This window comes from Sciurus vulgaris (assembly GCF_902686455.1).
Source record: "Sciurus vulgaris genome assembly, chromosome: 8".
Taxonomy (NCBI): domain Eukaryota; kingdom Metazoa; phylum Chordata; class Mammalia; order Rodentia; family Sciuridae; genus Sciurus; species Sciurus vulgaris.
Window position 1 is genome coordinate 69903623 of NC_136468.1, and position 15522 is coordinate 69919144.

The 15522-nt window shown below is 38.5% G+C and overlaps 1 protein-coding gene across 2 annotated transcripts in view; it reads right to left on the reverse strand.

Moving 5' to 3' along the window:
• The window catches only part of SLC26A3 (solute carrier family 26 member 3), a 71259-nt gene that overhangs the window by 11745 nt on the left and 43992 nt on the right, over nucleotides 1–15522 (reverse strand). For both annotated transcript variants that reach the window (XM_079150021.1, XM_079150022.1), the window contains 11 exons: nucleotides 15189–15328; nucleotides 13592–13702; nucleotides 13216–13385; nucleotides 11736–11900; nucleotides 9432–9584; nucleotides 8903–8985; nucleotides 5816–5963; nucleotides 5586–5699; nucleotides 5403–5480; nucleotides 2014–2109; nucleotides 680–786 (listed from right to left, as the gene is read on the reverse strand). In XM_079150021.1, the coding sequence (XP_079006147.1) occupies nucleotides 680–786; nucleotides 2014–2109; nucleotides 5403–5480; nucleotides 5586–5699; nucleotides 5816–5963; nucleotides 8903–8985; nucleotides 9432–9584; nucleotides 11736–11900; nucleotides 13216–13385; nucleotides 13592–13702; nucleotides 15189–15328 (1365 nt within the window). The remainder of the gene's footprint in view (nucleotides 1–679; nucleotides 787–2013; nucleotides 2110–5402; nucleotides 5481–5585; nucleotides 5700–5815; nucleotides 5964–8902; nucleotides 8986–9431; nucleotides 9585–11735; nucleotides 11901–13215; nucleotides 13386–13591; nucleotides 13703–15188; nucleotides 15329–15522) is intronic.

Here is a 15522-nt window from a genome sequence, read left to right on the forward strand (position 1 = left end):
AGTCAAGGAATTACTTTATGATGGTAACTTCTTCTCTAGAAGGCGTTAGTTCCCATGGAGCCTTCCTACTCCTTATAATCATACCACATAATACAATACAGGCTGAGTCACCACATGGTGGTGGTGTTATATGACAAAGATTTAAACATCAGAAAGATGCTTGAACTGGATGACTATTAAGAATAATTCCAGTCTTTTGTGGAATGTTGAGACCTAGAGGGGCCTTTGAGAAGTTCTCTAACCCAGTTCCATGCTTTTAAGATGGGAGTGCAATCTAACATCCTATGAAGAGGGCTGAAGAATCTTGCTGTCTTCTCAGCAACACAATCCCATGTTTAACAAGTCTGAGACAATGAAATTAAACCCGCTTGGCATAGATTCCTTCTGGTTTACAGGTGGGTAAACAGACTTGGAGATCGAAATGATTTCTCTGAATTATTATCAAAGCCAGAAGCAGACCAATAACAGGCCTTCTCCCTGGGCTCTCCCTCTGTAGCTGGGCCATTCTATCCCCTTCCGGCCTTGAGGTGAGCAATCTGGGAAGGCTGTACTTGCCAGTGCTGAGAGATATGTATACCTATCAGTCAAACTACTTTTGTCTTAACACTCGACAAAGTTTTTACTCTTCTGATTGTGCAGGTCAAAGCCTGCCAGGATGCAGAGAACAATGAGCACTTACAATTGGGTCCTGAACACAATGGTTAGGAGCTGAAATGCCACACTTGCTGCCAGGCCTAACCCAAGTCCCAGAACAATGGCAAAGATGAAGGTCATGATCCAAATTAACTGTAAAAAGAAAGCAATAGATGCATACAATTAATTTACTTTGAGTAAAGTACAATGTTTTATATCCAGACATATGAGAATGTGTGAACTTCTAGGGCCAAAAGCAGAGGTTGGAAGTTGTTATCTTGGTCCAGGGAGCAAAGTACACATGAGGACACCTGTCTTGAGAGGTCATTTTTGCAGACCCAGGGTCTGTGCCACAGAAACACAAGCAAATATAAAAAGATCCAAAGAGAGTGCATCTATTTCTAATTCCACCTCTAAACCAATAAAGGAAACAGTCTAATTGTCACAACAAAAATTCCAGTACCAACCTGTTTGTTAAAATCAGCAAATTAACTGGTAGAGTCTACACCAATATAACTCTTGGTCTGCTGACTTGAACAAATGACTACTATTTCTAAGAGAATTTAGCAAGCCAAGAGTGTTTAAGTCCCTACAATGATCTATCAGGAACAAAAGTAAACCAAGGGTAGCTTATTACTTTATGCTCTTTAAGTGTATGTTGACAAGCATTTTTACACCACAGACTTTGACCCTGAGTAAATTATGGACTCTGCTTTTCACAGCAAGGCATTTTGAGAGCAAGGGGGAGCTTTTTCAAAAGAAAAAGTGTTTTCCAGAAGGAATGTTCAGAATTTCAATTCTTCACAGATTCTCTGAAAACTAACACATTGTGTAGTGAACAAAAGCAATGTATACCCTAAAATTCAGAGCTTCTTTGGCATTCAAGATGACTGCAAGAAAAAGATCTTGCTAGGCATGGTGGCATACTTCTGTAATCCCAGCAGCTTAGGAGGCTGAGGAAGGAGATGCACAAGTTCAAAACCAGCCTCAGCAATTTAGCAAGGCCCCAAGCCATTCAGTGAGATCCCGTCTCTAAATAAAATATGAAAAAGGGGCTGGGGATATGGTTCAGTGGTTAAGCACCCCTGGCTTCAATCCCTGGTACCAAATAAATAAACAAATAAATAGGTAGATCTAAGGAAGTCCTGCACTAGAGTTGTGTGGAGCATTTTCTCCTTGCAGGAGTCCAACCTTTGATATTAAAATCTTAGACAATGTCCATTAGAGTATGCAATTTAAAGATGGCAAATAAAACAAACAGGGGTTGTTTTGAACGGACATACAATTTCATATGGTTTACAATGTAAATAGACAGTTTGCATCAGCATTAAACTATCATCCTGATTCATCTCCTTTTCAAGTACCATTGCATCTACTTACACAATCATATTTATCCTTTCGCCACAATCTGCCTATTTCAGCAAACTGCATCAGCATTCCTTTTAAGTTTCCAAGGGCCAAAGCTGCCAGGACAGACTGTGAAACACATAGACAGCAGATGTACTTTAAGTTAATCAAATAAACCATATAGAAGCAAAGGTGAAGGCTGCAGATAAGTGAGTCCTTTAGCGGGCCTCAACGCATATTGAAGGATACACCCTTTTCCGGTGTGTAATGCCATGCAAGACAGACACATCAGAGCTGGAACTCTGACCTGGCCCCTGCATGAAATTGTCCCCACAGTGACAAAGGCTGAATTGCTCTTTGTGATTACGCCTTAGATAATCTGATGGCACTTACTAGCCTGCACCTTAGGACAGAGAAATGTAGATCTTCAGAACTTTGGCAGGTAAGCACTGGAATAAATTCTTCCCAAGCAAAGCCCATGTAATGTGTATCTATTTATGGAAGTTGAGGATATAGGGGTTTCCCTTTTTAAAAAATAAATAAAACTTAGGGAGCTTGAGGTTCTGGAATGAGAGTTCCAATCTTTGGTGAAGACCAGCAAAGGTGCCTTTTGTAAGAGGAAACTGAAGATTGCAAAAAGTTAACCAAGACTTGAGGTAGGCTCTCTGACAGCATGAACTGGCTCTGTCTTGTTCTTGCCATACCCCCAGAATGTACTATAGTAAATGCATATATGGAAGGGGCTCCACAGTTATTCAGCAAATTATTCAGCTGAATGATTAATAACAAATTAATATTCCCCAAGCTAGTACTTGCTATTGACAACATAGCACTTTCAGAAGCCCCAGGGTTGACATCACAGAATGATGGATTCACTAAAATGACCCCATATTGTACACTCAGACTTCCTCAAGAAGCTTCAGGCTTCCAGTTCTTTGAACCCAAGAATGTCATAATTGGTTTTGTGGAAGTTGTCATAATTATGGTGAAACTTGCTCAATAATAGCTAAGGATAGGCCTCCTTATTTGGATTTTAACACAATGGTAGGAATACCCCCACCACACATGAGCTGTTCTGTTCTGAATATAAAACTTGTATACTACTTTCATACCACGAAAGCACAATATTCCAAGAAACACAACTTTTGTTTTCATATCTTGAAAATAGTTCAAGTGATTCAGGTATTTCTAATTTTCACAAGTAACCTTTATATTTTGATATCTAGGCAGTTCATTTGATTCACTGTGAGACTAGAGATCATTTTTTAGAAGAAGTAAGGTATTAAGTAACTTTAAAAAGGAAATTGCATACAAATGAATGTCAGTTAAGAAGTGGGGGAAAGTTGCACAAAGACCGTAATCTATTTACTAGTACTGTACTAATGTCAGTGCTCTGGTTTTGATAGTGTACTACAGCTTTAAGAAATGTCACCACTGTGGTTGGCTGGTGTGAGACTCACAGGACTCTGTACAATGGACCTCCTCATTTTGTAGAACTTTAGTATAAGTGTGAAATAGGTCAAGTACAACCCTCTAGAGACTTTTTTTCATTAGGTGTTATTTCCCAGTTGGTCAGTATTCTATGGAACAATACTTTGAAGCAATTGACAATGAAATATATATATATATATACAATAAAGTACTTTTAAAAGTAGAGTACAGAGCATTAAGAAATCATAGAAAAGAAAGGGGAATGATTTTACCAGGAACCTGACATTTATATTGCAATTAATATAAAGGATTAAATGGGTATGAAATGCTTACAACTCTGCTGATACTTAAGGAAGTGCTCAACAAATGTAGTCTGAGTTATTAAAAGCTGAGTTTTCCTTCATATGATGAAAAGAAGCTATTCAGGTTGAATGACATTCTTGACACAACTATCTAAAGAGAATTATCACATGGATTCTTTGAGGAAGGTGCTTTGATTGACATTCTGGACAATGCCCTGGAGTGTGGTTTATTCAGGAAAGAGAAATTTAAGTGGCATTTGTCTCTTTAGTGTCTCCAAGTTGTTGAGGGAGGAAGAGCCCACATTTACATTCTGAGGATGCACAGTAGGGTTCTTCTCTATGTAAGGGTGAGTGTACACATTTAATTTTATTGAGTTACACATTTTTCTATTTATTTAGTGGTGATTTCTTGACTTCTTTCATGTTATTGATTTTGAAATCAAGAGTTCAATATACAGAGGACACGTGTTTTGGGCAAATGGTATTCCACATTGTTTAAAGACAGATTTGACCAATGAGGCTCTTTGGGAAGACCACAATGGAAGTTCAGAAACCTGGAACTAAATTCACATTTCAGCTACTAACCAACTTGGGAAGAAGGCCTAGATAACAGCCAGTAGACATTGGTGGGCTGTATCATACTTTTATATTCTTTCTAGTCAGAAGTATAATAGAATGTTTGTATACTACTACTACTACTATTAATGACTTTATTAATAATATTAATGACCTAGGTCAAGTACTTCATGTACACCATCTCATTTAATTTTTGCTGTTGTGTGTTGCTACTAATTTCCTCTCTATTTTGCAAATAAAGAACTTGAGGTTCAGAGAGATTAAATGATTGGCACAGAAGCACACTGAAAATAAGTGGCAGAGCCAGAATTAGAAGTAGGTCTACAGAGCTCCTGACCCAGTGCTTTCTATACTATCTCTGAATCACGTTCAAACCACAAAGAGCAATGTATTAAGTTTACCATCATCTGGTTTCCTAGAGATCCTATGTTTTCCAGGATCGGATGGTATTTTTTAAAGTGGGGATGCTGCAGCAATTTACAGGCATCTAACTAAACCCTCACCATTAGGAGAGCACTGGGGTGAAGAGGTGAAGTCTGTGTCTTGCCAGCGTCTATTCCGTCAGGTATGATTATCCATTTGATGGCAATCAGGGAAGTACACTACCTACGCTGGGTCTGATTAGGCAACTTTAACTTTTTGCTCCCATCCTGCAAGCTGACAGTGTTGGTTTTGGAGTCAAATCAAACCTCTAGGAGCTGCAGGGCGTATTTTTGAGAACAGGTTGTGTGGCTGGTAGCACCACTCTCTGCATTAGATAGAGGGCCCGATGACCTCAGCCTTGAAGAAAATCTCCACTTCAGTCAATCCAAGTTGAAGCTACAGTGCCAGGGTGCCTTTCCACTTAGACATTAATTATATTCTGTACTACACACATGCACAGAGCAGAGCAGATAAGGTAGTTTGGGCATCTGCATTCCTAACATTCATAAAATGCTGCCAGGAGACAGAAAGTGTTTTTGACCCATAGAGGATTGGCTAAAGAGAATATTTGAGAGTTTGCTGTTACCTCATTTTCCCTAGTTTAGTTCATGCTTTCAGAACTTAAGAGCCAAGACCCTTGATGGATCACCCCAAGGAGAGCGATGTTACCTAAAGGGAGAGCAGTGTTACCTTTTGAAGTGGTGCCAAAAGAAAGGCAATGGCCACAATGACAATCAACACAATGACAGCAGAGAGGAGTCCAGCAACCTGTGAAGACAAAACAATTATCTTCACAATCTGCACTCTGCCCTTAGCTGGGGTTTCCCGGTTATTAATTCTGGGATGGCCCCTGCAGCAAAGATATTGAAATACCTGCGTTTTGCCTCCTGTACTCTCCTGAACCCCCGATCTGGAGAGGGCGGTACTCCCTGCAAAGCCTCTGAATGATCCAGTGAATATGTTACTCAATCCCAAAGCTATTAACTCCTGACAAGGGAAAAGGAGGAAGCTTTCTTAGAAGTATTCTGTTTTAGAAGAATATTGTGTGCACAAAATATTATTTAAAGTTGCTCAATTGGACCCAGTGTAGGTTGTGTACTTACCTGATTGCCATCAATTGGATAATCGTACTTGAGGGAATAGACGCTGGCAACAGAAAAGGCCACTGCAAAACCCACAATTGCAATGCCGAAGCTGTCTCCTATGGTGTCTTGGAAAATCTGCACGTCAGGTGTAATAGGGGGCTCAAATCTGAAATTGAAATTCAGCAAGTTTAATTGCCACCAACTAGCTTATAAATTCGTGTGATTATTGGAAAAATAAAGGAATAAATGCAATCTCACCTGAGTGGTGTCGACTCAACAAGAGTACGACTTAACAAGAATTTAGTCCTACTGAGAATTTTGGATTTTGCCACCTTGTTGAAAAGTAACACTGCCTGGGTTTGTAAAAAGATTTTAAATCCAGTTCAACGATAGTGGTATGATGGATGTGATTTTGCCAGCACACCCACATTATGATGTCCACTTTTATCCCTACAAGCTTCTTGCAAAATGTTTTACATTCCACTTGTATTGTTACATTGCAAAGCATCACCCATGGTGCCTCCAATAGTTATCCATGGATGAAGGCTCTTTGAGCAAACAATTTTGAGACAAGGGAAGCAAAAAAAAAAAAAAAATGTCATTGATAACAATAACCTTTCATGGAAAACCCCTAGCAAACAGGTGGGCCTTGGACTTTGCCCTGCACTCCACAGAGCTGCCAGAGACAACCATGGCCCTCAAGGAACGTGGGTTATAGTTTAAAGTGATAGAGTGTCAGGGAAATGTTCACTTCACAGGGAATATTTCTGTGCTTATGCCTCATGAACTTAGAGTATTTAAATATATTTATTAGCTGTATTATAAAAGGTGCATATATCTCAAACTTAATTTACTAAAATGCTCAGTTCTTACAAACATTTGTTTCTGACCTAAAGTGTATTGGAAGTGGGTTAATTGGACCCAATAAATTCTTTCTGAATTGCTGTTCCATGTCTTGTAAACATCTTTGATAATACATTTTCAGTTCTAATTTGGAAGAAGTACCATTATTTCATAGTTAGCTGACATCGTAAATTAGAAAGGTATCTTGGGAAGTTATTGACTTGCTTATTTATATATTTTCTTATTTGTGGTGCTAGATTTGAAACCTAGTACCTTACACATGCTAAGCAAGTGCTCTATCACTGAGCCACATCCCCAACCCTGTTTTGTGATATAATTAAATTTTGCATTTTATGTCAAAGTAGCCCAGACCTTACTATTATTCTTTTGTCTTGGTTTCTGATGCCATAGACTGGTATGATGGAGATTTATAGTCTGAAGTCTTCGTTTCTGGTCTGCCAGTCACCCTTCCTGAGCTGCAGATTCCTCCTTTGTAAAGTAAGGATGATAACAACTCTTCTTTTACTCTTCATAGTTTTGTGGGAGGATTAAATAAGATAATGACCATGACTGCTATTTACACACTATGAAATACAAAGTGCCTATTAGCTACTATAACAGGATCCCTTGGGAATCTGAATGACATCCTTTGTGTTTCCTCTAGTGTTTCAACCAGCACTTCCCTTTGGCCAAGTTATTTGCATTTAGTGTGTGTGTCTTCATGAAATGATTTGTCAAGTGGCATATGCATTAATAGCATTAATATGCATTAATGGCAATAATTAATGATCATTATCTTCCAGTAATATTGTTTTTGCAATTAACAGAAAGTAAAATGCCCACTTAATTGTTGCTTGGAAAAATATGACAGTGTAAAAAAGCACATCAAATGCCTCTTACTTAATTCTGATGCTAAATGAGTAATAGTCATAATGCAGTTTGAACACTAATTGTAGGCCATGCACTTAACTAACTAGTTCAGTCCTTACAAGAATCCTATATGACAACTATTATTTTCAGCCTTATTTTACAGCCCAGGACATTGAGGCACAGAGTTTAGTAATTTGTTCTCTGCCTCTAGAACATGTGAGTTTAGCTACTGGGTCACATTGCCTCTCTAGAGAGTGTAACGGTTAACAAATGTGAGCTAGCTTCTACCCCCACCCACACTCTGTGGAGAGAGGTCCACTGACTTTGAAAATATATTTACTAAATAAGGTCTCTAGGATTATATCACTCAATGATCTTAAAGTTCATCATTTATTTCCAAAATTTCTGCTTCTCACCAAACCCTCTTCGATTTTGCTTCTATTTATTTATTTTTGATTTGGCTTATATCTACCAGGACACAGTGCAATCACTTGAAAGTTACAGGGTGGAGGGAAAATCTAGACATGGTCCTTTAGTTTCAGCCTACTTTCTACTTCACAACTTCATAGAAGTGATGTTTGAGATTCATTAAGTGGAACACCTGAAGAGCTGGCGATAAAAATATATTTTTGCTTAAAAATATACATATATCTGTTCTTAAAGGAATTTGGCTATACTAAGACAATGATATATATAAAAATACTGACTTCTGGCATTCTCAAAAACTTGTAAAGCATGGGGAGGGGAGTAGTCTTTCATTTGTTTTAATAGGTAAGATCTTTCCTCGGTAAGTAAATGGAAAGAAACGGTGCTACCTGGAGGGCAGAGAGAGAAAGGACAACGCGAAGAGATCTCCCCTCTCCATCAGCTAAATGTAATGGAATATATTTTCAAAGTCCTTGTACTAACAGGGAAAGCTGCTCTGACTTTGTTTTGAACTTGGCCATGAGAAAGGACAGAGTGTGCCAGTGTGCCTATCGATTGCTCAAGTGGTGTGCAGGTATTCCTTCAGTGTTTCTTTTGAACTTTCGGAACTTGGCTCCAGCAACCTCAAACAAAGCACTACACATTGTTTACAGTAATTTACAGACAAGGAAATCTGATTTTAGTGGATGCTTCTTTAGAAGAACTGGTTTAGTTTTGCCTACTTTTTTACTTTCTCTACTTTCTTAACATTTACTTTCATGTGAGTTCTTGCTGGCCTGGCTGTGAGTTCTAACCAGGAGAAACTTCCTGATATTAACAGTGGACCCTGGCTTCTTTTGTAGCTGTTTCCTTGAAGGAGAGCAGCCAGCCTTCCTCCTGCATGTGCATTATGGGGCCTTCTCACAAGGGCTGCACTCTTCTGTAACTGCTGATGCGCGGAGACACCAGCGTAGAAGACACACTTACCCAGTATTCATCTCCCCAACCACAGACACATTAAACCTGTGCTCGAAGTCAAAGCCATAGGATACGCCTGTTGCGATCACCGTCTGCAAAGTTGCAAATTGCCCAAGTTAGAAATGTCTGATGCAACAAAGAGTCTTAACTTGGGGTGGGGGGACACTGCCAAAACCCACCCTGGACTTTTGAAATAAGTCTCTCCAACGTAGGCTTTGCTATTTCCTTTTAAAAGAGATTCTGAGGCAATCCTGACTGCCAGTGAGGTGGGAACCACAGCTTTAATTCAAATGGGTCTGTTTCGTCTTCTTAGAGGTCTTGCTCTCTGCACCCTCTTTGTCTTACATGGAAGGAATAAGCCCAAAATCATAACAGGAAGTTATTAAATTCTGAATGAATAGAAAATCATACTAAACAGTATACCCAGAAACTGCAGAAATAGCATCTTCCCCACTAAAACCTCTTGATTTGCAGATGGTGAAGGGTTTCGACATGATGACATCAGAATATGAAAAAACTTCTTAAGATGATAAATTACCATGATGAGTTCGATGGGAATAGGCACTGGAAGTTTGGACTTGTAGCGCTGATTTATCTCTTTAAACACAAATACAATAAACAGGATAATCAGGGATGTCACGAGGTCTGCAATGTTAGTCTTCTCTATTTGGGTGAATACAGACTCTAGTACCTACAGTTACAAAAAAAGACACCAAACTCCTATATTAATGCATAATTTGGATACAACATTTATCTCCAAATAGATAAAAATACACACTGAAGCAAAAGGGCTGGCAGAAATGAATAGTGAGTCTCTCTGTTCTGCTCCTGTTAAAAATGAACTACAAAATTGTAGAGACCAACATGGAAATATGCATGAGAAGAAAAAAATTAGCCTAGTGGAGGTGATATACAGGTATAGGGGAACATCTGTCCTTTGTTTTCTGAGAAGCACTTTGGCCAGTGGCAAATTTTGTTGGATACTTTTCACAGTTTTATAACAGGTCTTTTCTGCATGTAGGTCTCTTGAGCTGTTGTTTTTTTGTTTTAATATATATATTTTTGTCAATGGACCTTTATTTTATGTATTTATTTTTATGTGGTGCTAAGAATTGAACACAGTGCCTCACACATGCTAGGCAAGTGCTCCACCAAGGAATTATAACCCCAGCCCCTAGCTGTTGTTCTTTAATTCACAACCATCTCTGCTGTTATATCCAAGGAATAAATTCTAATGCCTGTTAGTTTTGTTTTTTTTTTTTTTTTTTCCCAAGTATGTATTCCCTTAAATCCTGGTCTTTTAAAGTTTCAAATCCCTCACATTTCTTGGCTTATTTTCCAGGTCACTTTTGGAAAATAGTTCCTTAACTGCATGCTCTCACTTCCTGAGGTCAATGGATTGCATATCCATGGGCCGAAGACAGGAGTTGCTCTGGACAGAAGTGAGGGATTGCTTGTTCCAATAAGTAGTAATATCTGTCTCCAAGATTGTTTTGATAAAAGTACTAATAACACTGTCTATTGTTAAACAGAATGATGGGAGGTCGTTGTTTTGAACTGAGCTCCTACAATAGGCCCACCAGACCTGATTGATCCCAAATGGGGTCACTCATGCTGAATGTTACATAACCAAGCTGAAACTTTAAGAAAGCAGATAGATCTCAAAACATAACAGTTTTCCCCTGCTAAAAGCAGGCGATTCCAGTCTGACTTAGCCTAATAACATGGTCCCCTCGTTTTAACTCCTGGGGTAGAGAAGAGAAACTAAGCCAAAGGTAACCAACCTTTCACCAATCTTTTTTATCTTTTTTTTTTTTTTTTTTTGTATTTTTGTTCTTTTGTTCCCACCTTACTAATCTCACTGTTCTGCTCTTTCACAGTGGAATTTGAGACCAAATAAGTCCATTTATGATGATGACAGAGAGTGACATCAATATCCTCAAAACTGGGTCCATCTTTCAAAATTAAAAGGTTGAACCAAAGCGGGGAATAAGGTTTGGCCTAACACTACCTCTGTCATGTTTAATTGGACTTAAATATTTCTCTTCATGTAATAACATAACTTCATGTGTACATAGATTGAATTACTCTTGTAACAAGTAGCCAGTCTCAGCTAATCACAAGAGGTTGACTGTTCAAACCATCTTCAAATAAGACAGACGTGAGCTGGAACCAGTCGGACTGTCTTTGTATCTTACTTCCATCTTTTGTATATCGCTTCCTTTTCTCTGACTACAAATGTAACCAGAAGGTATGGTAGGGTGAAGGTTTCCGAACCATTTTTGGTCCAAACTACTGTTTGATTCTAGAATTACAAATAAAATCAATTAAAATCTGCAGAACTAGATTCGTTGTAATTTCGTCTTTTAACTCTTCTATTTTGCTTTCTCTGGAGGAGGGGAGGACCACTGCCCTATCTACCTGTGGAACAATTTCCTCTTGCTTTATAAACAGGTATGCATAAAGACTCAATGATTAAATTCTAAAAGACTTGATTTATGAGAAATAAGGAAATATAATAAGTTAATAAGCAAATTTCTTTGAAATTAGGCTTGGGGAAAATTTTTAAAACTCAGGACCAAATAATAAAGCTTTTAATAATACACTAAGATTGTGGTTTTATTTTTCTCTCTTGTTAACATTAACTACATGGTAGATGGGGTTGATTTTCAGTGTTCTCTTTTCCACTAACTCTTTCATAATGTGAATCAATTTCACAACCCATTGATTTCTTAGAAGTTGTAGGTTTGTCCTACAGCAAAGGTACTAAAGGAAGCTTCCTAGGAAACATGCGGTGAGTTTTATGTATTTCAATATGTTTTTAAGCGAGGGGACTACTTACTTTGAAAAGTGAGAATGGGTCTGTGAAAGCCGGAACCGACAGCTGCAACATGAATTTGAGCTGGGAAACCAAAACATGAACGGCGGCAGCAGTGGTGAAGGCACTGATCAGAGACTCAGATAGGTATATCACTACAAATCCGATCCGCAGAACCCCCAGGGCCAGCTGGGAGGAGAAGGACAGAAGCCCTTGTTAATGTTGATTAGGAGTTCACCTTGGCAAACTAAAGGATCAGCAATTGAAATGATTCAGACGTCGAGGTTCACCCTGCATGCACAGGCCTTGAAGAAGCTACTTTCTCTCCTCCTGGAAAACTCACATTCAGGTCTCCTTCCTCTGCTTCCCTCCCATCCCACCCCCAGGTTGAATGTTCCTTGGTGTTCAAAGAAAAGAAGACATAAATCTAGTGCCTCTGAGATGTATCAGATTTATCCCTCCCCACTTATTTTTAGGTGCGGTGTCTTTAGAAGACTCACCATAAACCATTTATAGCAGAATCTTATCTAGCATGAGCCCTCATAAATTTGCTGATGTAATTTTAAGTTAACACTTTCTAGCTGCTATAGCATGCGTGGGTGAGTGTCCATTCATATTCCCTCAAACAAGTTGTTTGGCTTGCTTAGGAAACACGTAACTGCCTATTGGACATCAAAAGTGCTTGGTTCTAGCTGGGGGACAAAGATGGTTAATTCCCACCAAAGCATCAGTGTTTTTCAGTTCAGTGAATGGAATGGACTTCCCTTCCCTTGGATATTTGGCCTTTCTTTCCATTCATGTCTTCAGAATGAAGGTAAAGCTCTGGTACACAAAGTCCAATTGAGTTCTCTTTCTGTTCTTAGGTTCAGAAATGTTTTTACAAACAACTGACCCCATGGTTTGTCAGTAGGACATACACTATGTATTGTAGAACTTGATTTATTCTTTCTTCAAGAAATTCACTAATGGTAAACTTGGGTAATATCCTGAAGTTTCCAAGAGATTTTCACTATTCAAAATGGTATCAGTGTTGTGGCTTGGGAGTGAGTCTTTAGGTCCCACCATGATCTTCTCTTTACTGTCCCCCAAATCTTTGATGTGAACAGTTTGAAGTGCAAAGTCCCTAACCCTTCCAATCAGCTTGTAGTCATTGAGGAATTAGGAAGAAAAAAATTCTGAAGTTACTAGTGTCACTATTACTTGCTATATTTTACAACTGTACCAATTCATTTTATTGACTTGAGCGCTGAATTCCTTGCCAGTTGCACCACCCTGCTCCCCTTTCCCTCCTACCCAAATGCACATTCGCTTGTTTTTGCAATGTGGATCTGCCTCCCCTTCTCAACCCTTTGTTTGTGGAGAGTGATACTTTTTAAATCACTTCTTCTGGGCCTCTGAACAAGGGATACAAACCTAAGGGAAGATGAGGAGTGGGTAGGAGGGGAATAAATTCCCAGAACTATGTGCACCAGTCAAAACAAGCAGATTATGAGAATGTGCTCACCTGGATGATTCCAGAAAGGACTGTGACAGTTGTAGCCACCATTAGTTTCTTCTGCTCCAATATCGATTCGTTATTTGCTGTGCTATTGGACAAGTCCATAGTGGTACTGGCATCTGAGGCTACTTTTGTAACTACTGCTCCCACCATCATACTCAGGACTGGAAATGGTCCTAATTATTAGAGGGTGAACTGTGGTCAGCATGTGCCTCCCTGGAGCACAGTTGTCTTATACTATAGTAGAGCATATACAAAGCCTGATTGTACAGTCCAGCCCTTCTGCCCAAATTCCAGTCCTAGCTCTTTCAGGAAACAATGGCTAATAGAACTCATAAAGAAAAAGCAATAAGAGAATTTATCAGCACAGTAACTGACTTACCTACAGATATGTGTTTAGAAGTACCCAAGAAAAAGTAGATTATGACTGGGAAAAAGGCTGCATACAACCCATATCTTGGGGGGATGGTGACCAGCAGAGCAAATGCTAAACCTGTAAACACACAAGCAGCAGGATCCTTACTTTGTGCAAGGGAATCTCAGAAATTCTCATAAGGTTTTTCTGATATTTAAGATTGGACCTTTAAAAATAAGTTACCCTAAAAAATAAAATAAAATAAGTTACCTTATTAATTCAAAATATATCAAAGATACAAATATAAGAATGAAAACCATAAGACTCTTAGAAGAAAACAAGTATAAGTTTTTGTGACCTTGGATTAGGTTATGGTTTCTAAGAAATGACCCCCTACAGTATAAGTGATTGAAGAAAAAATAAATAAATTGACTTCATCAAAATTTTGTAAAACGTGTACTGAAGGGATATTTTTAAGCAACCGAGGGCAGGAGATGTAGCTCAGTGGTGGAGTACTTGCCTCACATATGCAAGGCCCTATATTTGAACCCCAGTACCACTGGAAAAAAAATAAACTGAAATGATAACCCACAGAATGAGAGAAATTATTTACAAATATATGTTGGATAAGGGTCTAGTGTATAAAATATAAATACTCTTCGCAACTATACAACAGAAAGACAAATAACCATTTTTCTTAAAGGGCAAAAGATTTGAGTAACCATTTTCCCCAAAGATGTACAAATGGTCAATAAGTACAAGAAAAGATGCTTAACATCATTTGTCATTGGGAAAGTACAAATTAAAACCAAAACCAGATACCACTTTACATTCTAAGATAGCTAACAAAATAAAGATGAATAGTGAAAGTTAAGGATGTGGAGAAATCTGAATCCTCATACACTACTGCTAGAGGGAATGCAAAGAGAGCAGCTACTTAGAAAATAATTTGGCAGTTCAACAAGTGATCAAACACAGAGTTACGATATGATCCAACAAATAAACTCCTAGGGACATAATCAGGTAATTGACACATGTTTACACAAAAAGTTGTACATAAATGTTCATAATAGCATTAATCATAATAGACTCAAAGTGCAAACAAGTCAAATGTCCATGAACTGGTGAATGGATAAACAAAGTGGAATAACCATGTGATAGACTATATGTCCATGCCACAATATGGTTGAACCTGGAAAATATGATGCTAGGTGAAGAAATCTGACACAAAATACCCTGTAATATATGGGTCCATTTTTATGAAATATCCAGAATAGGGAAATTCATAGAGACAGAGAGTCATTGCCAAGGGGATGAGTTGTAGGGTGTGGAATGTGAAGTGTCTGTTAATGGGCAAGAGAGTTTTTTTGGGGTAAAAATGTTCTGGAATTAATGGTGTTAAATATACAGCCTGTTGAATATATGTAAATCCATTGAATTGTACACATTAAAGGGGTGGCCATTGTATGACTCATGTGTCTAGCATGTGCAAGGTCCTGGGTTCCATTCCCAGCACCACACACACACACACACACACACACACACACACACACACACACACCCCGCAAACAAAAGGGTGAATTTTATGGCATATGTATTATATCTAAAAAGAAGAGAAGGGTACCTTGAAGTACAGCCACCAGCCCTGTGCTGATACCAGAAACGATGTCACTGAGAAGCCATTCCTTCAGCCGATATGCTGGTAACCAATATGCTATGGGGAACAAAGAGAGGGCAATTCTCTTGGCCTTTTGTGTGGAACAGCTGAAACATTGAAAACCACAGGTCAGTCAATTAATATCAAATTTTAAGTTCAGTGCCTAACTGTGGGTGGAAATTTGGTAAAGATGATAATATATTAAAGATTAAACTAGTAATATCACTCCCACGAATATTTACTTCTTCAATCAGGTTGACAGCTCCTGGTCATCATTAAAGGATTTTTTTTTTAAAGAAAA